This window comes from Lepidochelys olivacea, assembly GCF_965140295.1.
Source record: "Lepidochelys olivacea isolate rLepOli2 genome assembly, chromosome: 18".
Lineage (NCBI taxonomy): Eukaryota > Metazoa > Chordata > Testudines > Cheloniidae > Lepidochelys > Lepidochelys olivacea.
The window spans coordinates 13055693-13083356 of NC_140428.1; the positions used below are offsets into that span (position 1 = coordinate 13055693).

The 27664-nt window shown below is 61.2% G+C and overlaps 1 protein-coding gene across 2 annotated transcripts; it reads right to left on the reverse strand.

The window, feature by feature from the left end:
* Positions 1-135: 135 nt before the first annotated feature.
* ARHGEF19 (Rho guanine nucleotide exchange factor 19) lies at positions 136-27664 on the reverse strand. Of its 2 annotated transcripts, none has more exons than XM_084651536.1 (16): positions 27307-27664; positions 17979-18613; positions 14237-14629; positions 13454-13550; positions 12234-12310; positions 11420-11691; positions 9800-9960; positions 9155-9307; positions 7940-8069; positions 5407-5481; positions 4711-4800; positions 3645-3808; positions 2888-3046; positions 2120-2199; positions 1534-1638; positions 136-1403 (listed from the first exon to the last, which is right to left on the reverse strand). In XM_084651536.1, the coding sequence occupies exons 1-16, from the start codon at positions 27309-27311 to the stop codon at positions 1246-1248; spliced, it is 2754 nt and encodes a 917-aa protein (XP_084507662.1). In that variant the 5' UTR covers positions 27312-27664; the 3' UTR covers positions 136-1245. The 2 variants fall into 2 exon arrangements, with proteins under 2 accessions (XP_084507662.1, XP_084507663.1); XM_084651537.1 differs by having other exon boundaries at positions 27537-27646.

A 27664-nucleotide genomic window follows, 5' to 3' on the forward strand; every position in this document is an offset into this window, starting at 1 on the left:
CAGGAGCGGAACAGCAGGGGGGCTGCGGGTCGGCATTGAGGGGCACCAGCAGAGCTGGGGCAGGCGGGGGTCAGGAGTGGAACAGCCCGGCAGTGGGCGCGGCCCAATGGAACCCGTGAAAGAAACACCCGTGCAGTGAATTAAGGCCTTTACTGATGCGCGGCTTGTGCAAACCCAGCCCCTGCAGCGGGTCTCCGGCTCTCCCGGCGTCTCCCTCCTCCTTCGGCTCAGTTCGAGCTGGAATAGAGGGTGAGACGTCAGCGGGGGCTGGTTCCGCCCTGGCTCCTTTGCAGACCCGCCAGCCATGGGCAGAGGTTCCAGGCCGAGGCAAGAGCTGGGCCGGGCCGTGGTGGAGGGAGCCGTGGCTGTCCCCTGCCATGACAACGAGGCCGATCCACCCTCCCCAGGCCATCGCAAGGGAGCGCCGGGGGCAGCGTCCTGCACCAGCGGTGCCCGGGCTGGCAGAGCAGTACAGGGAAGGGGAGGGGCCTGGAGCCCGGCTTTGGCGATGCTGTTTCGGAGGCGACCCCCTGCCTTGCAACCCCCCTCGAAGAATGGGCAGCTCCAGGGATCACTAATGGGGTCCCTCCTCCCTCGTGTGACGCTGGCCCAGGATGGAAGCAGCAGGAACTTGCCCTCACCCTACCCCGAGAAGCCTGGGCCATGGAGATGGTGCGCTGCTCCCCCCACAAGGTGCCCATTCCAGCTGGGGAGACACTTGCCTGGCTGGTCCCTGCCCTCCAGGCAGATGATGCTTTGGGTGGGTGGCGCCTGAACACACGAACAGCCCCACTGGGTCAGACCAAGGGTCCCCCTTGCCCAGTAGCCTGTTTCTGACAGGGGCCAGGGCAGAGAGTTCGTTGCCAGATGGTTCCCCCAGCCGGCCGTGCCTATGAGGACCAGGCCAGGATCCCACCCACGGCAGCCAGTGCCACCTTCCCAGGAAACCGTGTAGAGAGCACAGAACAGCAGGTCCGTTTGTGGAGGGGGTTCCCAGGGCCTCATTCCCTCCCTGGAGCTTCAGCCAGCAGCGGGGAGCGTGGAGGCCGCGGCAGATCATCCACCAAGCCGCGGCCTGTTGCTACCATCGCCTGGTGCCGTTTGGTGGGTGTGCCCAGGATGCTCGCTCAGCAGCCCCTTAGCAACGGGAGCAGTCCTGCCCCCACCTTTCTGCCCATCGCCCTGCCACGACGCAGGGCTCTGACTGTGTTCCCAGAGTCTCCCCTGGCCGGCGCCTGGGCCGGCTCATGCCTGCTCCTCCTCCAGCTTGCTCGTGGCATGCTTGATGCGGTCATTCTCACGCAGGTTGCGCAGCCGGGCACCCCGGCTGGTGATCTCCTCCACGTGCCCCTGAGGGACCCAGCCCCTCTCCCCATCTGACAGACGGATCCCCTCAAGCCAGCCTGTGCGGGAGAGAAGGAAACATTAGCCTGGGGGCGGGGGGGCACTGCCCAGCCTGCCAGCCACTGCGGTGTTGGGGCTGGAGAGGGCAGCTTGAGGGAGAAGAAGAGAGACGAAGCCAGGGCCCCTCACCGTCGCTGGTTCTCGTCTTGACCCCCAGGATGTCCGCCTTCTCCAAGGTCAGCTCGTCGTGCTCCTGGGCCTTGTAGGCTTTGATACACTGGACCTGGGCGGTGTCTGGAAGCAGTGGCAAGACACAGAGGGTCACGTACTGCCCGGGACCCTGGGGCAGGGGTTTGGGATCCGAGGGAAGGCTGCTTCTACCCACTCTGGGACCCTCGAGGTTCCACCGGGGACAAAATCTCCCTAGTGATGTGGCCGGACACATCCCCCCTGAGCCAGTCCAGCCCTGCCTGAGCTCTGCTGGGAGCAGTGAGGGGCACGTGACTCCAGAAACGGGGAGGCTGGCGCTGGCCTGACAGAGGACTGACTGCTCCATGACACCATGTTACCTGTGTGTGATTGGGGCACCTGGATGCTAGGTGCTTGGGGCAGGGGAGTACGCAGGGATGAGGGACAGAAGCCAGAAGTCACAGCAGAGCTGTCATGTCCAAAGCAGGGTCATGCCCCTGGGACCCGAGATCCTGCTGCAGCCAGGCTGGTCCCTTGCTGGGTTCAAGCCCTGGCAGGAAGGGGGCGGGCGCGTTCTCAGGGGTACCTGCATTCTTGGTGACATGCTCCCTGTCCATCTGGGGGCTGGAAGGGACCATTGCCGAGATCCACCGCTGCTTCTCACTCCTGCAGGGCCAGACGGAGCTGGTCAGCCCAGCCCTGCCCGATAGGACAGGCAAGGCTCCCAGAGAATCACCCAGACCGCCCCCCTGATCTGAACAGGCTCAGAACTGGGGAGAACCCCAATCGGCAGCAGGTCACCCATCTCCACACAACCCAAACCCAAATCCCACATCCTGATGCCCCAGAACTCCGGGATGGTTCTGATCCAGTCCTGGGGGCAGGGCCAAACTTGGCAGCCTGTGGACCAGCTCTGGTCCTTGCTGGAGTCCTGTGGAGCTGCCCTGATGGGCACTATATGCTTCCCACTCTGGTGAGCCTACCTCCAGAGCCAGCTGGGTCCCCCCCTACCTGGCAGCCTGGTGGCTTGGGGGATGCGGCTTGGTGCCCATGTCAGCTGTGCCCGCTGCTGGGACACTGACACTGCTCACGGGCTACGCAGGCCCCCCGCTGGCGGAGTGAGAGACAGCTCCCCAGCCATCGCTCGGCAGGAGCTCCCCAGAAATGCTGGCTCTCCGCTGGCCAGGTCCCCACCAGCCAGCCGGCAATAAGGGCTCCCGTCCCAGGCTGGTCGTAACCCTCCCCCGAGCCAGGTGACAGCGAGAAGGAGCCTTCTCTCCCCCTCCCCTCGGGAGCTGGGCTGGGGTGTTTGGGGGTGTCACATGGAGACGGCCCTGCCCCACTGGGCACTCACTCGGTCTGTGCCCGCAGCAAGACCTGGTGCTTCAGCCGCTGGCTGTCGAAGAGCTGGAGGTGGAAGATTTGTCCCGGGACCCCGTGAAGCTTCCTGCTCAGGTCGGTCACTTTCAGCTCCGGCATCTTGGCGTGAACAAAGACCGCGAACTTCCCCATCCTGGGCGAGACAGGCAAAGGGAGAGAGACGGTGACCGAGGGGCAGCAGCACCCGCTGCTCAGCGCCGGCGCGTGGCAGGTGCTGACGCCTGGGGAGCAGGACACGCTGCTCCTGTGCAGGAGGGACCCGGGAAACGAGGCACGGGCAGGGTCGGCTTTCACCCTGGGGCCTGCCCAGCATGACAGACGGGCCCAGGCCACACATCCCCCAGACTCCGCCGGGACCTCTCCCCTGCGGGCCAGAAACTGCCACAAACCTGTCTGGGCTCAGAGCGCCGACCGCAGGGTGAATGGGGAGCCTCAAGCACCTGCTCCCGAGCTGTGGCCTGCTTTCTCCTCCCAGCACAGGGGAACCTGTGAGTGGGGCATCCAGTGGAGACCTGGAAGGAGAGCTGTCTACAGCCTGTTAGCCCAGGTTCTCGTCCCACTGCTGGGAGGACAGCGCACCGCCCCCTTCTGCTCCTCCGGCCCTGTGAGTGCGAGGGGGCCAACGCGTGAACTCCAACCGAGGAGAGCCAGGCCAGCTAGACCCACGCTCCACAGGACTATCCCATCCATCCTGCACAGCTCGCCTTGCCCCGCCCCGCCCCACCACTCACTCCTTCCTCCTGGAGAGCAAGAGGCAGTCATTGAAGAGGTGGAGATACACCATCTTGGTGGAGAGCTTGAACTTGGCGGCGAGGGTGCTGATGAGCTGCATGTCCACTTCCACCAGCTCCCCATGCTTCACGAGCCAGCGCGACTGCGAGATCAGCGGGAAGATCTGCCGAGGGCCCCGGCCCAGAAAGGAGAAGAAGACGTCAGAGCCGGGAGGGTGTTGTAAGGCTCCATCCCGGAGACACAACGATCACCAGCCCACGACACATCAATGGTCCAACGGCCTGGCCATGGCGTGAACCTCCCATGATGCAGCTGCACCAGGAGCTTGGCTGGTGGAGCCCAGTGGCTCAGCTGAAGCCTGGGGCTCGGTAAGGATGGGGAGCCCTTTACATTTTATTCTGGCTGTGGCGGGAGTGGGAGTGGCTGGGGGGTCAGTGAAAGATACAGAGCGCGAAGGGCTCTGGTCACAGGAGCAGCAGTGGCCCGTGCAGATGGCTGCAGAGGTAGCAGCTCTGGGGGCAGTTCTGAGCAGGAAGCTGGTGTCTCCATGGCGGAATAGGTGGCCATATGGAGGAGGCATCCAGTCAGCATGTGAACTCAGAGCCCATCACCTGCATGCTATGAGACTGGACTTTAAACCTATTGGAGCCTGGGTTCCTAGGCAGGGCTGACCGAGCATCACCCTGTCGAACTCACACAGTATTGAACCCAGAAGTGTCTGTGTCTAGAACACTTTTGGGTGGCGGCACACCCTGTTCAGAGCCCAGGGCCAGATCCTCATGGGGTGTACGTCTGTCTCTCTCCACTGGACACAGATTGGCACCAGCTGAGGATTTGGCTGATTCGCCCCTTTGGTAGCTCCCGCAGTCCCTGGAGTTGGCCCAAGACGCACCCGGCCCAAGACGCACACACCCTGGCTGTGCTTTCTCTGGTAGATCCAGTCTGTGTTCTCTGTGTTCTCTGGGTCCGGTCTGTGTTCCCTGGGTTCGCTGCTTTCTGGGGGGAACCAGCTTTCCGAGGACTCTCCCCCCCTCCCCTTTCCCCCAGATGAGTCCCCGTGCTCACCTTACTTTCAAAGTGGATTTTCTTGTTCAGATGAATGAGCTCCTCGGTTCTCTTCATGGACTGGACGCTGGCATTGCATTCCTTTACGAGCTGGGGAGCCGAGGGAGCCGTTAGCCACCACCACGCCGAATCTGCACTCAGCCAGTGCAGAGGGGCCAGAAAGCCCCCAGGGCCGGCCAGCTGAGAATCTCCCCCGGACAAGGGAGCTCCCAGATGGTGCAGAGCCAGCAGAAATGGCCCCGGTGTCATCCCCAGAAAGCTCTGGGCTCCAGACAGTCCCGGATGGCACACAGTCCTCTGGGGACGGGGGGAGTGTTTCTGCCAGCTGGTGGAAGTTAGAGCTGCCCCAAAGCTGCTCTAACCTATGCCAATGGCCAGGGTGTTGCCGAGGTGTGAGCGATTCCCTAACAGGCCCCTCTGTGCCGCACCACATTACTACTCAGTGTCATGGAGAATCTGAGCCAAGACAACAGAGAGGACTCACAATTCTCCCTGCAAGGACACCTGTCCCAGTCACACACATCCCCAAATCAGAAAGGCCCCAAGGTACACCCTCCCTCCCCACACACACACAGCTCCAGTCACGGAGACAAAGCAGTGCCCATCCTGCTCTCCCACCAGCCAGCCCAGTCCTCGCAGCCCACATGGAGAGATTTTATACCATTCTCAAAGCGCTTCCTAGCCTTCGCCAGTTACCTTCTTGAGCTGGTTGAAGGCCTTGGTGGCCGTGGCCTCGTCCCGGGAGCCCTGCAATGTGCGTTTCAGGATGTTCTGCAAGCAGGAGGCAGAAAACGTATCAACTTAAGAAGCGTCAGATGCCCCGGGTGTCAGTCCCAAGCCGAACACCTCAGCACCAGAGATCAGCAGTCCTGACCAGCACCGGGGGCACAGATCAGTAGCATGAACCCAACGGGAAGTGCCCCAGGAGCAGAATGGGTCAATGGCACCAGCTGATACCAGAGCTACAGACTCAGACCTGTAGCGTGTTTGAGGTCGAATTCGGCTGGCGCCCTGTGAATCCAGGGGGACTTCGGTGATCTCAGCACAGGCGCTCGGTAGCACAACGGGGCCCTCGTGCGAGTGTGAGCTCTCCGTGGCAGGGGACTTTGCTGGTGTAGGCTGAGCCCGATGCACTGTGACCCTGCCCCTTCGGCAAACCTTTACAGGGCCCTTTGTGCTCTGCTCTGGCCTCCTGGCGAACACAGACCAGGGCAAAGTGATGGCAAAACCTGCCAAATCCACGCGGTAACAATCCGCTCTCACTCTGGTGCCAGTGATTGTCCGCCCCGTCCAGAGCCACGAGGAATGGGGTCCAGTCTGTTCTAAAAAGCAGCTTAGGAGCTATTGAATAACAGTCCTGGTCCTGGGCACAGTACCTGGCCATGTGGGTAACACTTTACAGTATTTGGGGGGCTTATATTGGGCCCTCCCACCCCTGTACTGGGAGCTCCAGGCAGCTGGGGAAATCTCGTGGCAATCTAGAGTGTCTGATCAGGGTTCAGTGCAAATCGGTAGCTTTCCATGGAGGCTTTGGTCTCTCCTGCACATTGAATAACAATAATAGCTAGCTCTTAGACAGCTCCGTTATCAGGAAATCTCAAAGCACAGCCCAAAGGAGATCAGTATCTTCACCCCCATTTTACAGCTAGGAAACAGGCACGAAGGGGCTGTGACTTGCCCGAGGTCACCTAACGAGGCAATAGCAGAGCTGGGAATAACACTCAGGTTATTAATAACACTCTATCCACCAGGCCACGCTGCCTCCCTTGGTTCCCTGAGTACTCCGGACCGGTTCTAAGCACCAGGGCAGCAGCCAGTGCAGGGAGTTCGTTTCCAGACACTGAGAGTTAGGGACCTGGTACCAAAGAAAGGGATAGCCCAGAAGGTGTGTGGATCGAGTGAGGCATAAGGGAGAGGGGAGGGTGGGTGGCGTACACTGACTCCAGTCTGCCACTTGAGGTCACCAGTGCCCTACATCCCAGGCCTCTGAAACCCTTCAGCTCGCGCCATTGGTCTAACCGTGAATCCCAGAGGCCGCTGCTGCCACAAGCCTGTGGCTCGGCTATCTAGGCCTGTGGGAAGCAGCACGTGGGACAGTCTGGGAGCTGTTTCTTTATATCTGGAGCAGGCCATCAGGCAGGGCTAAGACGGGGGAAGCCCTAGGCAGAAGCTCTCCAGGGAAGCAGAGAGAGTTCCTTGTGCAGTGTTGGAAGAAAGTGGCTCCCTCTGCTATTCTGTCCCATTGTCACCCAACAGCTCGCGATCGTGTTATGTTTGCTGACAGCTGAGGGAAGATTTCATAACAGAGCTGGGCGGGACATGGGTGTTCCCATCCTGTGACAATTTTCGAGCTTTCAAAAAAATTTCCTGTTTCTTATTGGGATCACAGCTGAAATTGTTCAGAGAGAGAGGGAGAGACCCACCCCACAAGAGCCAGAAGCCGGGTGGTTAGAGCACTCACCACAGTTGCCAGAGACCCTGCTCTGAATCAGGCAGATTCAGCCTGAGTTTCCTGGCCTTGGACAAGCCACGTCGCCCCCTCTGTGCCTCAGTTTCCCCATCCGTAAAATGACACTTGCTGCCCTTGTAAGGCACTTAAAACATGCCTACCCGGAGGTCTGGGGGAACCTGATCTCTGGGCTACAGAGAAAGCTAGACAGCAGAAATGCCTGAATGCCCTGCAAGCAGGTTTTAAGCAATCCCTGTATTGTTGGGTTGCTAACACGGCAGGCCTGGGCTCGGCATGAGAGATGCAAAGTGAAACCGCCTAAGATGGACCAATGTAGTGCCACTGTTGGTTGGTGACAAAACATGACGTGGGTTTTAACAATCTCCGGGGGACATCCTGCCATTCTGACAATGGCTTAGCTCCACTTGTCACTCGGGTGCAGCCCCCAGGGAGCCCATCGGGAGTTTGGCCCAAGTAATAACAATACAAAGAGAATCCGAACAACAGGCCATGAAGTCACACTGAGCCCTCCTCAGCTGCAGCTCTCCAAGCACTTCACAAAGATAGGGTATCTGCATGGGACGGGGGGAAACTGAGGCACAGGGAGGGGAAGCAACATGCCAAGGGGCAAACAGTGAGTCAGTGGCAGAGATAGGCCTTAGATTGCAGTGTGGTGCCCTATAATTCAGGGCACTTCCCTTTAATGCCAGGCCGGCTCTGGCTGGAGTGATACTCTCCAATTACACCCCCGGTCCCCTCTCCCCCCGCCCTGGGGCTCACCTCCACCAGCATCTGCAAGCGCATGACCCTCTGGAAGGGCAGGATGAGGAAGGAGGTGAGAGGTAAGCGCTGACACATTGGCCCCTCTTCCAGCTTTGCCAGGATCCCTGGGAATTTAGGATTGTCCTGCCTGGAACAATGTGGACAGGAATTTTAACAAGTCCCCAGAGCCGTGGTGCTAGGGGCAGAGGCTCCTAGGATGTCAGGGGCAGCACACCCAGCCGGGTCCCCAAAGCCCACCGGAGTTAGCGGAGGCTTTCCACTGACATAAGTGGGCTGTTGGATCAGGCCAGAAGCAAGCACTGAGCCTGTACGACGCACCCATGGCTCTCCATCGAAGCACCCGAGGGCCCTCTCCAGGAGCTGTCACCACAGGAAGGGCCTGGCACTGGGCAAGGGCTCCCCCACCCCCACTCCAGGAGACATCCCCGCAGGAACTAGCAGGATCCAGGACTGGGCGTGACAGGAGCCTTCGAACTGGCCAGGGAGGGAGGTGTGGGAAGGGGAAGCTGGTGAGAACCGTCCTGCATCCCTGATGGACCAAATCCCTGAGGAGCTAAGAGGAGACAGAGCTGGACACATAGAGATAAGGGAAGGGGGAAGGAGGCTGTGGGGGACACAGGGGACCCCCAAGCCCAGAGCTCCCCCATGCCTGCTCAACAGCCCCCCATCCTGAGCTCCCCGCCACCTGCTCACTGGCCCCTGCAGCCCAAAGCTCCCCCCCACCTCCTCACCAGCACCCCCAGCCCAGAGCTCCCCCAGACCTGCTCACTGGCCCCCAACTCCAAAGCCCCCGCAGCCTGCTCACCGGCCCCCCAGCCCAGAGCTCCCCACCTGCCTGCTCACTGCCCCCCCCAGCCCAGAGCTCCTCCACCCTCCTGCTCATCGCCCGCCCCAGCCGAGAGCTCCCCCCACCTGCTCACTGGCCCCCCACTCCAGAGCCCCCCCCCCGCCTGCTCACCGGTCCCCCACTCCAGGGCCCCCCCCGCCTGCTCACCGGCCCCCCAGCCAAGAGCTCCCCACCTGCCTGCTCACTGCCCCCCCCCAGCCCAGAGCTCCCCCTACCTGCTCACTGGCCCCCCACTCCAGAGCCCCCCCCCCGCCTGCTCACTGGCCCCCCAGCCCAGAGCTCCCCGCTCAGCTCTCCTCTCTGCGTGGCCCCCGGGGCGGTGCTGTGGAGCAGCAAGGCCTGTGGGCGGCGTGGGGCTCACGCACAGCAGGCGCTGGTAGGTCTGCTCCTGGTAGGCCTGGTTGGTGACGTAGGGCAGGTAGACCCGGCGGAAGGCCGGGCAGTGGCGCAGCACGATGTCGCAGATGTCGAAGTGCAGGATGTTCTCCTCCAGCCGCTCCTCCAGCTCCAGCAGGAACCTGCCGGGGAGCCAGGGCGTGAGACGGGGCCTTAGCGGGCAGGCGAACCTGAGGCCCCGAGGAAACCGCCGGCCTTTCCCAGCACTGGGTGGGGGCGTGATGCCGCTGCCCTGGTCACGCCCGGGGATGCTCGAGGCCCCGGCTCTATCTCAGCGTCGCTGGGAATGGTCTCCCTCCTGTCTGGAGAAGGGTCCTCAGCTCCCCACAGCCCTGGACTAAGGTGTTAGACCCTGAGATGGGGCTGCAAGACAGCGCCCGAGAGCAACACAAGCCTGCACCACAACCGCATGGTGCTCTGAGCACCAACATCTCCAGAACCTGGGCCCCCCGGACCAGGGCGCTGGGCAGAGCTGCAGGGAGAAGAGCCTGAACCGGGTTCCCCGGTCACCTGAAATGGCCTCTCGGCTCGCTCCTGTCTCACCCCCCCCGCCCCCGCTCCCCAACAGCACCTTGCAGGAGGTCAAAAGGCCCCATCCCCTGGGAGGAGCTGACCTTTCGCTGACGTCCTTCACTTCGGGCAGCTTGGAGAAGAGCCACTGCTTCTCCTGGGCTCCCAGGCACTCGTTCAGCTCCCGTGAGTTCATGAAGTGCTGCACCGCGATGGAGAGGCTGTGGATGTAGGAGGCCTCCGAGGTGATCAGCTCAAACTTGGCCTGCCGGGGCGAGAGCGAGGGGGAACCATCGACAGGTTGGTCTTGGGCGGCGCCAGGGCGGCCTCCTCCTCCTCCTCTGCCAGGGCGTCCTCACGCTGCGGCCACTCAAAAAGGGAACCTGGCAGTGTCCAGTCGGCAGGGCTGACCGGACACTAAAAGTGCGGTTACCTGCAGTAACTGGCCTCCGCCACTGGGGGGTGGGAAGAGCAGCAGCTGCTGCTGGAGCCTGGTGGAGCACTCAGGAATGGCTCTGGTGGAGAGGGGTACCAGCAGCTCCCCTATCCTGCCCCACTCACCCCCCCACAAATCCCAGAGCCCGGCTCTCCCTCCCCCACCCTGCCCCAGTCACCCCTCCACCCTTAGAGCCCTGCTCAGCTGGCAGGGGGAGTGTGGTGGAGAGAGCAACGAGCCACAGTGGGGGGGGGGAGAAAGAGGAGCAGGGGTGGGGCCTCAAGGGAAAGAGATGGAGCAAGGGGTGGGGCCTCGGGGAAGAGGTGGAGCCGGGTGCGGGGGAGATTCCGGTGCTAAGTGGCTGGTTTTCACTAATGAGAAAGTTGGCCACCCTAGAGAGGGCACGGGTTCTGTGACAGGGCATGCAGCACCAGTGGCATTGTGTCTCCCTGGGCTTCCCCCTCCCTCAGCTCTGCCAATGCCCCTCAGTCCTGACCCGCAGCCCCCTGCTAGCCCAGCCCTGTGCTCCCCCCTTCCCTCAGCTCTGCCAATGCCCCTCAGTCCTGACCCGCAGCCCCCTGCTAGCCCAGCCCTGTGCTCCCCCCTTCCCTCAGCTCTGCCAATGCCCCTCAGTCCTGACCCGCAGCCCCCTGCTAGCCCAGCCCTGTGCTCCCCCCTTCCCTCAGCTCTACCAATGCCCCTCAGTCCTGACCCGCAGCCCCCTGCTAGCCCAGCCCTGTGCTCCCCCCTTCCCTCAGCTCTGCCAATGCCCCTCAGTCCTGACCCGCAGCCCCCTGCTAGCCCAGCCCTGTGCTCCCCCCTTCCCTCAGCTCTGCCAATGCCCCTCAGCTCTGACCTGCAGCCCCCTGCTAACCCAGCCCTGTGCTCCCCCCTTCCCCAGCTCCGAGTGCCCCTCAGTCCTGACCCGCAGCCCCCTGCTATCCCAGCCCTGTGCTCCCCCCTTCCCCAGCTCCCAGTGCTCCTCAGTCCTGACCCGCAGCCCCCTGCTATCCCAGTGCTGGTGATGGCCCTGTGAATGCGTTGGGGGGAGCCCCGGGAGGGGGAAGGGCGACTGAAGCGAACGGACACCGTGGGCCCAAGAACAATGGAATCTATGGGAGGAACCCGCTGGCCCAGGAGGGTCCCGCCAGCCCTGGTGGCCCCGGGGCGGGGACGATGCCCAGTAAGTGCCAGGCCTGGCTCTGTGTCGGCGGTGGCTGGCCAAGCGCTGGGAAACGCTTTGCGTCACGGTGCCCACACTCCGAGCAGGGGGCCGGCCCCCCCTCACCTCCTGCAGCTTGCACTCCTGGAGGCTGATGGTGCTGAGCAGCCCGCTGCTCCGCACATCCGGGATGTCCTGCCACAGCGAGAAGGTGGAGCCGCGGGACGAGCGCTGCGAACAGAAGGAGCTGCTGGGCGACAGGTTGGGCTTGGGCTGTGCCAGGTCGGCCTCCTCCTTCTCCTCCTCCTCCTCCTCCTCCGCCGCCTGGGCGTCCTCCCGCTGCTGCCGCTGGATCTCCCGGGCGGTGGCGGCATCGCTGTATTCCTGGTACAGGATGGCTAGGGGGAGGAGGGGTCAGCTGGGCCGAGGGGGCCCTTCAGCAGGGAACGAGACGCCATCCCCGGGGCAAATGGGACACCCCTCCGGGGGCCCTAGGGTAACCCCATGTGGGCATGGTCTGGGTGTGGGGGGGCACTATGGCTAGGAGCAGGGGGACTGGCCTGGGTCTAAGGGCTGGGTTGGGGAGAAGGGGCCTGGCCATAAGGGCGGAGGGGAGGGTCCGTGCCAGCTTTGCCCTCTGCCATCTAGCCAGGCCAGAGGCACAGGCCAACAGCTCCTTCCCTCTGTGCCCATTTCAGGCAGGCACTTCTCTCCGGCGTCTGTGCCCTCTGCTGTCAGCTGGTTCTGGACCAGGCAGCAGATGCCCAAGATAGGGGTTCGCTGGCTGGCTAGGGGGTGGGGGACCTGCAACCCCTGTCCTGGCGTTAAAGGGCTTGGCACGGCTGTCCTGACAGCTGCAGCCTGAGCACAGCTCCAGCTGGGATGTGGGTTCCTAAAGGCAGAGGGGAAATCCCCCAGGAGGGACGAGCTGGCTGCTTACAGTTCAGCAGGAACCTCGACTGCCGCTTCTCGTGCTGGACCAAAGCGCTCAGGCACCTATCCGGCTCCGCCTCGCTCCTACAGAGAGGAACACATGGAGGTGGGGGGTGAGGACTGGAGTCTGCACCCCCCCCCCCGATTGACTTGTAGGGTGGAGGATCAGGGCCTGAGGGCTGAATTGCACCATGGGGCCTGATCCTGAGCTCACTAACCCCAGTGCGGATCAGGAGTGAGAGCAGGTGTCACCCAGACCCAGATCAGGCAGTGGGAATGAGCCAGCGGGACAGGGTCTCTCTGCTGTCACTACTTTCACCGCCCCACCCCCCGGCAGGTGGAGACACTGTGCCCAGCCCTATGGACACAGCCCTGCTCCTCCATTGCCCTGCACCTGGGACAGGCATCACACCAGTCCAAGGGGTGCGACATGCACCTTGCAAAGCCATCAGCATGTTGCAAGGAGGGTGGGGCCGTCCTGGCTGGGTGTTCCCTCCCGCTTCCAAACACCAGAGTGGCCAGAGCCTGCCTATTGGGCCAGGTGTTAGCGCCAGGTGAACACTGAGCGGATCATTTATTGGTTATTTTAGGATCTTAAAAAAATCAAAGGTTTCAGAGTAACAGCCGTGTTAGTCTGTATTCGCAAAAAGAAAAGGAGTACTTGTGGCACCTTAGAGACTAACCAATTTATTAGAGCATGAGCTTTCGTGAGCTACAGCTCACTTCCTCAGAAAAAAATCAAAAACTCAAAAAAAAAAAAAAAAAAAGAAAAGAAAAGGAAAGAGATAAAAGATGATTAGAAAACAGAGAGGCTGAGAAACGCCTTTCGTGTGCCTCTCCCCTTGGCATCCAGCCTGGCTCAGACATGCCTACGGGCCTGCAGTGGGTGAAATGGGGGACACACTCCCCACATCGTGGGGCTGGGCTCAGGCCCACGGGGCAGATGCCAGGGGGGCTCACCCCCTTCTCCATCAGGATGCTGAGTTTAGTTAGTGGCGCTGGGTGTCTGGGGTCTGGTTCACAGCTCTCACCGATAACTGGGTTTGCAGCCCAATCCCCACCAGCCCATGCCCTGGGAAATCCAGCTCCTCCAAGGAACTCAGCATCACCTTCCTCCATCCTCCCTCTCTCGACGGTCCAGATCCCTGCAGCCTGCCCATTAGCCTGTGCCTTCTGGTGGGCTGGGAACACCCCCCTAGGGCCATGGGCTCTCCCAGCACACCTTACCTGGGCCAGACGTTCCCTGGCTCACTGGGTGACTCTGGGGATGGGAGGCCATCACTGCCCATGCTGCTGCAACTCTTCTCCCTTCCATTCAGTTTACCTGCAAGGATGGACGGCAGCTTCACAGCTGATCAGGGAGGAGTTGGGCTGGGGTCTGAGTCAGGGCGCCCTTCCTCCCCTGCCTCCACTGGTCCATCGCTAACCTGCCTCCAACAGGCCTAACAGCTCAGGGGAAGAGGGAGAATCCCATCATGCACCTATGCGATGATGGGGGAAGAGAGGGACAGCGGCCCAGGATTCCACCCAGTCTCTTCACCATGGCCATGGAGACTCCACCCCTGTCTCACGCTTTCAGGGGGTCCCTGCTGGGTGGGGGGAGCTGGCATTACAGATGTGCCCCTTCCGCCCATGTCTCCTCCCAGGAACATGGTTCTCCACCGTCTTCATTTGGGGGGACCACTTGATGAGAGAGAACTTGTGGACCCACCATCATCACTCCCAGATCTCCCCACTGAATGTGGATGGGGAGGGAGATCCCCCAGGATGGGCACCAAGGACCACAGGCCTGTACACCATAGCATGAAAGCCACTAACCTGGCGCTATAGTGGGACAGAGCATTTGATGCAAAGGGGTTGGAGTCGAAAGAAAGAAAGAAAGAAAGAAAGAAAGAAAGAAAGAAAGAAAGAAAGAAAGAAAGAAAGAAAGAAAGAAAGAAAGAAAGAAAGAAAGGCCCCAAGCCGACCATACCGGTTTGACCAGTTAGCCCAGTGTGAGAATCCCAATACCTTCCTGGCTCGCCCAAGCCCCTTTCTCCTTGGAAGCGCTCCTGGCAGAGAGAGACTTGCCCAGCTTGAGGGAGAAGGTGGCCCTGCGCTGAGACAGCTGCAGCTTGTTCATGAGCTCCGAGGCCGAGAAGCGTCGCCTCTCTTGCTCTGCCAAGCCCTTGGCGCTCCGGCCAGCCGAGCAGAGGGGCAGCGCCAGGTCCAGTGTCTCGGGCACCTCGTGGGGAGGCCCCTCAGGAGCTGGCCTCAGGTCCAGCGGCTCCATCCCCCGCAGCGCGAGCTCCCCCGCACACCTGCCGTCCTCGTGGACTGGGGAGCCTGGGAAAACGGTGTCTCCATCCAGGCTGGGGGACGTGTCACTGAGGGTCTCGGGGGAGTAGACCCTGATCTTCCTCCCTGGAAGGAGAGAGGAGCTACGGTGAGGATTGGGCCCCAGCTAGCAGGAAAGCGGGGCATGTGGAAGCAGGGCTGATTGGGTCCAGCAGAGCGGAGCTGCCCAGGGGAGACAGCTCATGGGGCTGCTCCATCCCCTAGAACTCAGGGCCTGCCGCGCTGGGAGCTTTCCCAGCCTCACAGTGCTACCCGCCACATGGGGCATCAGTAGGGCTCAAGCCCAGGAGTGCTAGCACAGACCTCTGCCACTTGAGCTGAAGGAGGAGCTCCACCCCCTGGCAGCAGCAGAAGGCTATTATCCTCTCCATGGATTAATCATCAGAAGGGAGCATGAAACACACAAGGCATGTGCGTGACCTTCCACCCCCAGGACCCCAGAATGCTGAGCCCGTCTCTGCCTGTTCCTACCTGTTTTCACAACAATGCCCGACCTTTACAGCAGCTTCTGGCAGGGGTCTCAGCGAATCAAGCCCCACAGCTGCCCCTTCCTCTGCCCCCATTGTGAGACAGGATGTTTCCTGTTCTACAGAGGGGGAAACTGAGGCACAGAGGAAGCCGATGGCTGATCCTGAAATAGAATCTGGGCCTCCTGACTCCCAGCCGGCAGGCTGGCCTCCCTCTAGGTGCAGCGAGCAGCCAACGTGCGGTTGCACCAGCAAGCAAAGCTGTGGGCTCGTGTGTGCACGTTACTGTTCACAGACATGTTTCCAGATGGAATTAGTTGGGCCCATGGGAGTTAGGCACCTAAGCTCTTTGAGGAGCTGGGCCTCGGACCCTGGCACGGCAGGACTGTGTCTCCCCTGGGGCACCAGGGCGTGTGATGTGCACATAGCCAGCTGGATTTCACCTCCAGCCTTGTTCCCCCTGGACAGCGGGAGCAGATGGCAGGCAGTGCGCATCTGCCCAGCTGTGTGTCATAGGGGCTGCCTCCCGAGAGGTGTGCGCCGCCCTCTGCTCCTGTCACACATGCAGGAGCCAGCTCAGCTTGGGGAGAGGGCACTGGAGTTTGCTCCTGGCGCAGCCCTGCGCCAGGCCAGGGAGCTGGATTTAACTCTGGGTCCTGCGTAGTCAGTGGCAGTGCTAAGTGAGTTCCAGCTGAACCCGGGGCTCCCAGGCGAGGGCCCTAAAACCACTGGGCCGTCCTCCCTGTCAGAAACCAGACGCTGCACAGTAAGAAAATAAACAGCATTTTCCAGGGTCAGCTGCCTTCCTATGATCCCGGCGGGCACTATCCAAGGGGGGATATTCCGGGGGGCCATGTGTGACCAGGACAACAACAAGGTGATATGATCTATTGCGTGTTACTGTTTCAAACTTTGGATTGCGGCTCACTGAGCTCCTCTTATCTGCTCCCTGAACAGGTCCAGTCCCTGCAAACATGGCCTGGACGTTACCTCCAAGGCCCCTTGGGAGCATGGCAGGGCTTGCTAGTTTTGCAGAAATGCTATCCCAGAATGCTTTGCAGCATCCGGCACAGCGAGTTATTGCTCTCTCTCGGGGCTGATGGACTCCGTGGTCTGTCGTTTACTGACAGGGGTTTGCCGTGCCCGCACTGCGGCGCTCTCTCGGCATGGGTGTGGCACGGAACACAGGAGCTGGGGTTGCCACTTCTGGGGTACAGAACAGCAGGGCATCTGGGATGATCCTGAGCCTGTAAAACTGGCCTGGCAGTGGGAATTGGGACCCTGACAGATTTACCGGGGCAGCTACCTCAAACCAGGGACAACCCTGGGAAACCCTGCACAGGGGGCCACCCTAAGCTCAGCCTAGAGGTTTGGAGACTGGTTCTGCACAAGAGCCTCCCAGAAACCCCCTCAGCACCTGCCATAGGGTCTATACTTGCCTCCTGGAGTCCCCAGGAATTAAAGTATTATGTTATGCAATGAAACTTCCAGGCACACGTCCAACCAAAACTGGCGTCCCTGGTGGGGTCCCACATCCAGGCTCTGGCGGGGGGTCAATTCCAGCGCTGGTGTGATGCTGGCAGACCAGGTGCCAGCTCATCCCACGGTCCCCCTGCCTCAGCTGAATACTGACAGCTACCTAGCTGCAAGCCGTCTGGTTCACCTGGGCGTTGGGATTGCTAAAACAGGCACTTATCTAAGTGTGTTTAGCATTCCGACTTTATGGAATGCTGGTGCATGGCTGCCGGCCTTCATCTCACGTAGAACGCCTGCAGCCCGTATTGCAGGGCAGTATTTGAGCGTTTGCCTCAAGAGAGCCTCTGGGACTGTGTAAATCGCCCGAGAGGAGAGAGACACTGACGAGTGTGAAATGCTGGGCTCCCACGGCAGGATTATGTCTGCCCAGCGAGGAAGGCAAAGGCCCGTCGCGCCAGGCGGACTAGCCTGGAACATTAAAGAAGACAAAAGACTTTGTTGTTTACTCCTCCCCCCCATGAAGATGAGGCATGCAGGTGAATTCCTCCCATTAGCTGAGTTTCCGGCTCAGAGCAGAAGAGGGGAAGGGAATGAAAAGCCCTAAATGGAAGGAACTGTATCTTTATGCTGCCTGGACTTGGGGGGAAAGGGGGCAAGGTTTACTGGGCAGAAGCAAAAGATCCCCAGTGCTTCTCCTGGGTTAGCCCTGAGGGACACACAGGGCTTGCGTCTTTGCTTTTCAGCCTGTGGGCCGCAGACCCCTGGGGGTCCACAGACCGTGTCTACGATTTCCAAAGGGGTCCACACCTCCATTCAAAGTTTGTTAGGGGTCCGCAAATGGGAAAAGGTTGAGAACTACTGCTCCAGAATAAATCTTCAGATCATTTATTACAGGACTGGCTGCAAATGTTGTTTTTGGTGTAGGCTCTAAAATTCTATTGACCTGGGGTAAGCGACCGGTCCTTTGGGACTGGGATTAATCTGAGTACTGCTGTGATCCTTAGTGTAAGGGACCATCTATCACAAAGGCAGACTCAGCTGGGTGGCAAGACAGATTGGAGTGCCCACGGGGACTGGCTGGGACTCCATGGTTAGGGCTGTTACAGGGCCGGAGGGGTTTGCCCTTGATCCTTTCTTGGTGAAATCCAAGTATTGAACTCACAACCAGTCAGGGGGTTCTGCCCTAACACTCTGCCCTGAGATTAGCACTCATGCTTTTAAGTCACTGCAGGGACCCCCTGCATCTGGAGAGCTTGGGACTAGACCCCTGCTCCTTCTGTTCGAACACAGGCCTCACCCCTGTGCAGGAGGAGCATGACCGGAGAGTAGAGTGGAAGATCATAAATGTTCCCTTCTGGCCTTTAGCTCTATGCCTCCTCCCTAGCATGCCCTGCCAGATGGATCCCCTCTGCCTGCCCTCCCTCTCCAGCCTCCCCCATGAGGCCCGCCTTTTCCCAGCACGCAATACTCACAGGCCAACTTCTCCTTCTCCACCCCATGGGATCCTTGCCCCTGGGACTTGGGCAGCGGCAGGGGGCTCGTGGGCCCACTGATGACGTCGTGGACAGGCGAGGGCAGCTCGAAGGAGCTGCCGTGAGGCCAGCTGTCTGCTTTCCTCACCACCTGCCATCCCTGGGGGGCCGCAATCCCCACCGCCCCTGGGTGAGTCCCAGAGCCCCCACCCGCAGCATCGCCTCCAAAGGGGACCCCAGAGTCTGGGATCCAGCCCAGCCTGGGGTGGAAGTCTGGGTAGCTGTGATGACTGGGGGACCAGCCTTCGGGGCTCAACTGCGGGCTTCCCCGCCCGTCCATGGGGTTGCTGTGGGAGATGGGGAGCCCCAGGCCCTCCGAGGAGCATGGGACAAGACTAAAGTCCCCCTGACTAGGAGGCTGGAGGTTGGGCAGCTCCACGAAGGACAAACTCTCCTGCTTGCAGACGGCCACATGGTGCCTTGTTCGGCAAGGCCTGTCCCCCAGGGCCTGGGGCCCGCCCACGGTGAGGATCCCCATCCGCTGGCTCCCCGTTTGGTAGGGCAGCGATGTCAGGTGTGGCTGGAAGTCTGGCCGGGGGCGGTATTCCATCACCGAGGGCCGGCCTGCCCTAGACCTGTAGGGGAGGCAAAACAGGAGCGTGTCAGGCACAGGGTGGGAGGTGACAGGACGACCAGAAATGCCCCCCGAGGTCCGGCTGGGAGCAGGTGGGGAGCTAACTGGGTCAGTGACGGGGGGTGTCTCCGAATGGGATCAGCCCCCCACCCCCAATTAGAGGGTAGTGTCTGCAGCAGCCATTAAACAGCCCAGTTCTCCCAGCTGGCCTGGCCAGCCCAAGGGGAAGGGAACAGGGCACCCATCTGGCTGTCCTGCAAGTGGATCTCAGAACCCATCTCCAGATGACACCCTTCATCCCCACTCCCTGTCTGCTACCAAGTCCCGGCCTGTCCGCTGCTCGTATCAGCACGTGCTCGGCAGCCCTACAAGGCAGCGGACCTGGGTTCGAGACCCTCCTCTGCTGTGCGGGCTCGAGCAAGACTCATAGACTATCAGAGTTGGAAGGGACCTCAGGAGATCATCTAGTCCAACCCCCTGCTCAAAGCAGGCACAATCTCCATTTTCTTTTTGCCGCAGATCCCTAAATGGCCCCCTCAAGGATTGAACTCACAACCCTGGGTTTAGCTGGCCAATGCTCAAAGCACTGAAGTATCCCTCCCTCGAAACACTTGGGTCCCCCATCAGACCTGCTGCTTTTGCCCCATTCCCTGCAGCTCCTCCTGGTGGGAGAGGCTGGGACTGGAGTAGCTGGGAAGGCCCGCACCGTCAGTGGTCCTGCACCATTTCCCACAGCGCCTCCTGCTGGGACAGGCTGGGTCTGGCGTGTCTCCGCTCCCCCACCGCCTGGGTCCCGGCACTGTTCCCCATCATGGTGACACTTCCTGGGAGAGCCTGGGCCCAGAACGGGGATAGCTCCCCTTCCTGCCCCCAGGGGCATGGGCTGCAATAGGTGCAGAGACACCCCACCCCCCCGCGTGGGAAGTCCCCTGCTGCACCCCTCATCCTGTCACATCCTCACTGCCACCCAGACAGACCCCTGCCCGGCAGAGCAGGGCTCTGATCCCTGCTAACAGCTATGGAACAAAAACACCTGCCAGCATTTGCAGCTGCCCTGCTCCCCTGTGTCAAACTCCGCCTCCACCCCCAGGGAACCTGGGAGCCTCCCGCTTCCTGACAGCTCCAAGCCTTGTGCTGCCCCCACCCGGGGGGGCTCCCAAGTCACAAACTCCTGCAGTCGTTTTGGGTTTGGGGCTCTCCTGCTGTGTGCAGGGGGAGCAGCGGAGCAGCTGGCTCAGGGGGCCAAGCTCAGGGAACATGGACGTGTCTCCTCGTGATCTGCTCCCTAAGAGGGGCTGTAGGATAAGGCCAGATCCTCAGCTGGTGTAACTCAGCCTTCCTCCATTGAAGCCAATGGGCCAGATCCCACCGGGTGTCATTCACTGTAGCTCCATGGAAGCCGGTTGAGTTCCCCAGCTGTGATCACAGTCCTGGGGGAGAACTGGACAAGCTGTGGTTGGGGCTCAGGTGCGGAAGAGCTGGATTCACTTTTCTGGGCCTCAGTTTCTCCCATCCATAAAATGCGGCTAATGACTTGACCGTCCCTTGAAATGCTAGGGTGCAGCGCTCCATGGCAGGGCTGCCCACCCGGGTCCTTCCCTGCCAGGCTCAGAGGGCAGCGTCGGACCAAGTCTCCCCCTCCCCAAGGTCTCTCCTGTGTTCGCAGGGTCCCCTCCTGGCCGTGAAGCTGCAGGGGGGACAATGCCAGCAGCGTGTGGGGTGCCATGCAGCCCTGGTCACTCCTCCATCAGGCCCGCCCTGCTGCCCCATCGCTTGGCCATGCTAGGAGCCTGGGAGAGGAGTTGACCTGACGTGGTGCAGGTGGGTAGCAGGGAGTGCCCAGAGGAATTGGTGGGGAGGAGAGGGGCACCCACCCTTTGCCAAAGCGGTTCGCAGTCTAAGGGGCCTGTAAGGAGCCCCAGCGGCTTCTAGGTCCCCAGGTGGCCAAGGGCCAGTGTAACCTGCTCCCCAGTGTGCACCTGAACCACAGAAGGTCGGAGTCTCTTGCAGCACCCGGCTGTCCCAGCTCTGGAGGTCCCCAGTCACAGCCCAGTGGGGGACCGCCCTACAACCCCCTCCTTCTACATGCTGGCTAAGTAGCTGGGGAGGAGGGCTAGCTCAGTGGTTTGAGCATTAGCCTGCTAAACCCAGGCTCGTGAGTTCAATCCCTGAGGGGGCCATTTAGGGATCTGGGGCAAAAATTAGGAATTGATCCTGCTTTGAGCGGGGGGTGGGACTAGATGACCTCCCTTCCAACCCTGAGATTCTTTGATTCTATGGACCTGGCCATCACTATGCGAGCTGAGCCGGCTCTCACTGGGTTGTTCCCCGATGGGGAGCAGCCAGTGCAGAATGCCCCAGACCCCGCAGGGCAGTGAGGTGTTGTGACGAAGTGGGACTATTCTTAATGTTTCCTCTGAATAGTGTGGGGGTGCCTCAGTTTCCCCTAGGCAGTTCTTAAGTATCTAGGGGGTAGGATAAGGGTGTATGATCGTTGCAGAGCCCTAGAGGGCAGGTGTGTGCAGGGGTCTGGACACAGAGAATGGCCGACACCCTGTTTCCTGGCAACTGATGGCCTGGGCCCTTCCCCCCTGCAAGGTGAGAGCTAAAGGGTTGGAGAACGAAGGCATCAGGTGACCTCCTGGCCCGGGACAAAGCCCAGAGGAGGAGGGGCTGGAGGGAGTTTTTCAGTTTGGGGCTGGCTGTGACATGGAGTGAAGTGCAGACGGGGTTGTCTGGCTCACTGCCCCCCAAAATGGACCCAGCTGAGAGGTCCTGTTCTCTGCACCTACAAGCTCTGTGTTAGACCATGTTCCTGTCGTCTAATAAACCTCTGTTTTACTGGCTGGCTGAGAGTCAAGTCTGGCTGCAAAGTTCGGGGGCAGGACCCTCTGGCTTCCCCAGGACCCCGCCTGGGCGGACTCGCTGAGGGAAGCACACGGAGGGGCAGAGGATGCTGAATGCTCCGAGGTCAGACCCAGGAAGGTGGAAGCTGTGTGAGCTTCTTGCCCTGCAGACAGGCTGCTCACAGGAAGGTGACTGCCCCAGAGTCCTGACTGGCTTCATGGGGAGCAGTTCCAGAGCATCGCCTGGGGACTCGGTGACAGGCGTCCCCTCCTGGCACAGGGCCCCTGTGCACCAGGTGCTGCCCTTGTTGCTTCCCAGTGCGATCCCAGGGGCTCGAATCCACACAGCGCCCCTGGGATGGGCCCCGCCAGCCACAGCGGCTGGGTGCTCCCTTTACCGTCTTTGGATCTCCACTGTCCCAAAGGGCTTGGGGGTAAGGAAACAGGGGCAGGCTTCCGGCTTCTAAACCGCCCTTGGAGCAGCTCCACAGAGCTGGAGCCAAGCCAGTGGGCGTTCCCAGGGCCCAGGCACCCTCCTACTCCTGCCAGAACTGGCGTAGTGCCTCGGGGCTTTGCTGAGGGCCTCCGGAGGTGGGCGGGGGGGGAGGGGTGTCAGGTTGTGAGGTCCATGTGTGCTGCCAAGCCCAGCCAGGCCCCCCAGCCCCAGTCAGCCAACTCTGGAAACTCCTGGGGGGAAACCTGTCCTTAAGAGCTGGAGCGTCCCTCCATGGTGATGTCAGCCCACCGCAAGGCCCGGAGGAACAGGAGCCCGAGGAGACATCCACCCCCTTCCAGGCTTGCTAGGCCCCCAGTTCCTGCTGGCACAGGGGGCCACAGAGTCAGGTTAGAGCCAATGGCACCAAACGGGGCTCTCAGCTCTGGGTTCTCGACCTCGCTGCTGGCCTGGGAGCCTTGCAAGCTACTGGTGAAGGATCCTTCAGGATGTGCTTCTCGTGGTAACAAGCTGAGGGGCAGAGCTGCCCTGCTGGGATCCGCAGGGAATGGCCCCTGGCGGGTTAACACTAGGTCCCATTTCTTAGGGATCTGAAAGCAACCAGTGTCTGAGTTCGCTACAGTCAATGGGGTGGGTCCCCCTGGCATCAGGACTTTCAGTGGGCAAGATGCCGCGATTTATTCTCTGTACAACAGCAGAACCTGGAGCCTCCAAGCTGAGACCAGGCCCCCATTGTGGCAAGCGCTGTACAAATACGTACCCTGAAGAGCTAACTGGACAACCGGGGCCAGGGAAACTGAGGCCTGGAGCGGGGACGCGACTTGCCCCAGGGGACCCAGCAGGTCCTGGGCAGACCGAGGACCAGATTCCAGGTGCCCCAGGTGCCAGTGCCACGCCCTGGCTCACTTTCCACACTGCGGTGGGACTTTCAGGAGGGAAATGGTGACTCCTCTGCATGCACAGCGGGAGGCTGCTACGGGTGAGCTCACAGTACCGGCACTCGCCCTGGGTTCGGCGACACCGAAGAACCTAAGGAAACCTAAAGGGCTGCTTCATTTGTCACCTTGCCTCCGGCTCGGAGGGTGAAACCAACTCCTGGCTGCCCGGGTCTCACCCGTCACAGACTGGCCGAGAACCCTCGCACCGTGACCCCGGGGACTGCTGGGGAGTGGGCGGCAGAGAATTCAGAATGGGGCCTGTTCTCACTGCCAGTGCAACCTGCCACCCCGGCTCTGCTACAGCCAATGCGGTGAGCTGCGTCCACACACCACCACACTGAGCAGCCACAGTGCTGCTAGGGTGCCAGTGGGGAGCACAGGGACTTAGCGAGGGTTTATTGTCCCAGCCAAGCTCACTGGGCAGCCGAGCCCGGAGGCTGCTGAGTTCCTGGCACAAGGCATTCGGGGATATCCCGTCACACAGAGAGCCGGGAGGAAGGAGGACATGCTGGTCCAGTGACATGGGGGATCCCATCTGCCGGGGACAGCCCCAAGCCAGCCAAAGCCTCTGCAGAGCACGGCGCACAGGTGGAGACTGGCCATGTTTAGATCCAGCCCCTTCACTAACTGCTTCCATATTCAGTTAACACTGGAGCGTGTGCAGGGCTCAGTGGTTCAAACCCTTCCAAAGATCAAGAGCCCATTTCACCGGGGTCACAAGGATGTAGTGCGTGACTCCCTAGGACTCACCAGCACCTGGCCCCGGACCTTCAACACCCGCATGTCTGACTTGGCCCTTCCACCTGCCCTGCAGATACAGGGAGGTCCAGACAGTTTGCTCTGCTGGGATCTTTCAGAAGAGACCCCCAAACCGAGGTCCTCTCTCCCTGCAGTGGATAAGCCATGGGATTTGCTGAGATGTCCTTGGCCAAAATTACTCCTTCCCCAAACTGTGCACCATGCTGTCTGTGCCCTACCCCAGACCTGGCTGCATTTCGGCAGCACTGTGACGAAAGGTGCTAGAGAAACTTAAAAGATGTGGATGAGGAAGCTGGGGAGGCCAGGACTGGCACAGCCTTGGGGCTAAGACCAAAAAGCTCATCACAGAACCTTGCCTCCGCTGCCTGTCTGCCCCTGGTCGGGGCTTGGCAGGCAGGAGCACTTTTCGCCTGCCACAGTCATAGGTAAAGGCTGGGATAGAGTTTACTGCCCAGCCAGGAATGGAGTCCAGGTGCAGATCAAAGTAAAGACCTTGGCAGGGGAACGCCACCTGCTTCCCCAGGACTCTCCTGGTGGCCCTGGGCCCAGACACACTGCCAGAGCCCGCCCCAGAGGCAGGTGTGTGGTCCATATGTAATGCCAGGCAAGTTGTGCCAGGGCTGGAAGAGGAGGGAGAGTCAGCGAGGAAGGTGAAAAGGAGCCAGGCAGCAGGAAAGGACAAAGAGGAGGGACAAGCCCAGGGAAGGAGGGCAGGAGGGGAGAGAGAGGACCAAAGGGATAAAAAGAAGATCAGGATGGCAGCTGAACACACACAGGGAGCAACAGAGGATCCGGAGCTGGGCACAGAGGAGGTGGGAAGGGGAGACTGAGCCAAGGGAGACGGCAGAAGTTTGCAAAGGCTTTTTTTCCCAGCCCTCACCATCCTCAAGGGCAGATCTCACCAGACTCAGCAGTGATGGGTACCCGGAGGTGAGTCCCCCACCGAAAATCCAGGGCGCTGCGGGAAGTTACTCAGCAGGGGGGACTCGGAGCCAGTGTCCCAGCACCATGGTAGGGGTGCTGTGCTGCAGGAAGGGGGTGGGGGGGTGACTCAGTATGCCTCATCAGGGCTCAGGGGAGGGTAGTCCAAATTTGGGGTTGTCTGAGTAAGGCATTCCTGAGATACAGGCCCCCTACAAAGATCACACACTCCCCAAAACGTTCCAGCTCTTCTAACGTGTGGGCTCCAACCCTCACTCGCCCCCAAGCTATGGGACATCAAACAATAGGACCATAGAATTGCCTGAATTAAGCCGTGTGCAAACTAAGCATTTAAAGACAATCCTCTAGCCCCCAAGGTGGCATTTCCATAGACCTTTTCCACCCTGTTAAAATGGAAACCCTGGTGCGCCCTGTGCTGGGTCTCGGGGCAGACTTGCAGAAGGTTCCCTGCCCGTCAGCCTGGCCTTGAGGGTTTCTGACCTGAAGCAGGGTTTTCAGGCAGCAAGCAGAAGAAGCTTGGCGTTGTCCCGTAGGGCTCATGGGCTCGGTTCTACTGTTGGGTCTCTACGGGAACTGTGCAGGTACGTGCACTCCCTGCCAGCCAATCCCTCCACCGTTCCGCTGCACCAAACGAATTCGATTTGAATCAGTGGAACCCAAAACGACTGCGGTCTCCCAGTCCTAACTCAGGGCTTCGGATGGCACCACCCCGATTGAGCTATTCCCTGCCGCTGTTGCCAGCTCCAGGGGGCAGAGTTAAGGGGAGTGAGGGGGATGGGGTGTTCTTTAACTCCATATTTCCCAGTTTTCAGAGGGCTAAGTTTAGCCGCTCACCATGTTCCAGAAGGGCACGAGGTGGCCCTGGGCAACCTGAGCTCCCTGTTACTTAACAGAGGAGAGGGGTACAGCGGGCGACTTCCCAAGAACTAAGGTGCCCACGGGGCTCAGTCTTGGAATTAAGACCAGGAGGACTGGTGGCACCTCAGAGAGGAACACATTTATTGAGCATAAGCTTTCGTGAGCTACAGCCCACTTCATCGGATGCATTCAGTGGAAAACACAGAGGGGAGATTTATATACACAGAGAACATGAAACAATGGGTGTTACCGTACACACTGTAACCAGAGTGATCAGGTAAGGTGAGCTATGACCAGCAGGAGAGGAAAAACCCACCTATCCCCGTTCTTCCATCGGCCACAAACCTCCAGCCCGGGTTCTTCTCCTCTCCGGGGAGGGGAGGGGATTGGTAGCAAAATATATTCCAGCCGGGCACAGGCTCCCCTCCCCAGCTGACTTCAGTTCAGGCCGCAGCTTGTGGGACACAGGGAAATCCCGGAATGGAGTTGAGGGTTCCCCTGAAGTGGAATCAGGGAGCAACACGGCGCTTCCGACCGGCCAAGTTCTGCCGCCGGCGCCGGGGCTGGGGGGGAAGATCCAGCAGCGCCCTGGGCACACGGTGATCGGCCCCGGTATGGCCGGGTTCTTACATGGGTTCGATGCCAACCAGTGGCCCAGAGCTAGGACTCCTGGGTCCCATCAGCTCCAGGGCGAGAAGGGCTCTGCTGAGATCTCCGACCCTGCCAGCCGTCCATGGAAGGACCTAGGGTCGCTCTGACGGCGCCAAACGGCTCCCTGGCATAACTCCACTGACCTGGACGGAGTCTCGTGTCCATAAGATGGGGGGTGGGGAGAGGCCTCCCTGGGGTCCAGGCTCTTCCTGGTGGGCTGCCCCCAATCGCCTCTTCTGAAGGGGGAGGAGGGTGGAACCTGGCGGGGTCCCAGAGCTCTGGATCTAACGTCTACCCTGCCGTTTTGCAGCCCGAGGCAGCGGATACGAGCCAGCCAGGGGTGTAGATGTCCCCTTAGACACAGGAGCCACGTTGTGTCCCCCCCCTCCCCACTGCTGCCAAGCGCCGGTCCCTCGAGCCAAGGCTCAGCCTGGCCGGTACCCCCGGCGGGCTGCCACAAAATCGGATCATTGTACGGGAGGGCTGCGAGCTAGGAAGAAGAGCCTGAGGGGCCGGAGGTATCCGTCCCTCACATGCAGCTGCCTCGGGGGTGGAACAGCACAGCTGTCCCAGGGCAGGCAGCGAAGCCGCACGGGAGCTTAGGACGGCAAGTGGCCCGTATCCATCTGAAGCTGCGGGCAGGAGGTTAGCGAGGTCACCGGTGCTAAGCCCTGACTCTTGGAAGCTGGGAAACGTGCCTGGGGGTCGTTAATGGCCCCCGCGGCTGCCCAGCGCCCTGGGACGGCACCGACCGGGAGGGGCGCGCTGCTCAGCTGACCCCCCCCCCGCCTCGTCTGGGGTCCCCCCGCGGGAGCTCGCTCGCCCACACAGCGCCCAGGCTCCTTTCCCGGCTCGCCCCGGGGGCAGGGCTCTGAACCCTGCCAGTGCCGGAGAGGCCAGTGGGAGCCGATTGGACTCGCCCAGCCCGGCCCGCGGCTCCCCCTTCGCTCGCCCCTCACTGAGCCCAGGGGCTTCCCTTTCCCTAGAGCCAGGGACCGTCTCAGCCCCTCAGTAGCTCTGTGCCCCCACCCCGGGACCACCCTGCCCTGCTGCCCCGCACTCAGTTAGGAGCCCACGGTCCAGCCCCACGTCCCCTCCCGGGTTGCCCTCGCCACCCGCCCACTGGCCGCACGTGGCATCCAAAACAAAGGGAGGAACCTGCCCCCCCGGGCCCGGCGCCCACCCCACGCAGGGTCACATCTCTCGGCTCGCGGAGGGAGGGGAAGGGACAGGGCCGACGTGGTACCTCATCTGCGCGCCGGCTCCCGGCCTCAGCTGTCGCCGCAGCTCCCCGGCAGCTCCCCACCGCCCCAGGGTCCATCCTCAGCCCCCCGGGGCCCCCTGCGCCAGCCCCCCGAGCGGCCCCGGCAAGGGGGACGCCGGGAGCAGGGGGGCGCCTCAGCGGCCGTGCGACAGCCCGGAGCCGCCCCGAATCTCCCCCTGCGCCGAGAGATTTATTCGCTTCATCTCCGGCACCTGCTGGAGCTGCCTGCGCCGGGGCTGGCTCCGGGTAGCCTGGGGCCCCCGCTGGCGTGTGCTGCTGAATCCCTCGTCTGTGCTCCCGCTGCGTCGGCGGTGGAGCCGGGCGGGGGCCCGGCGGGGCG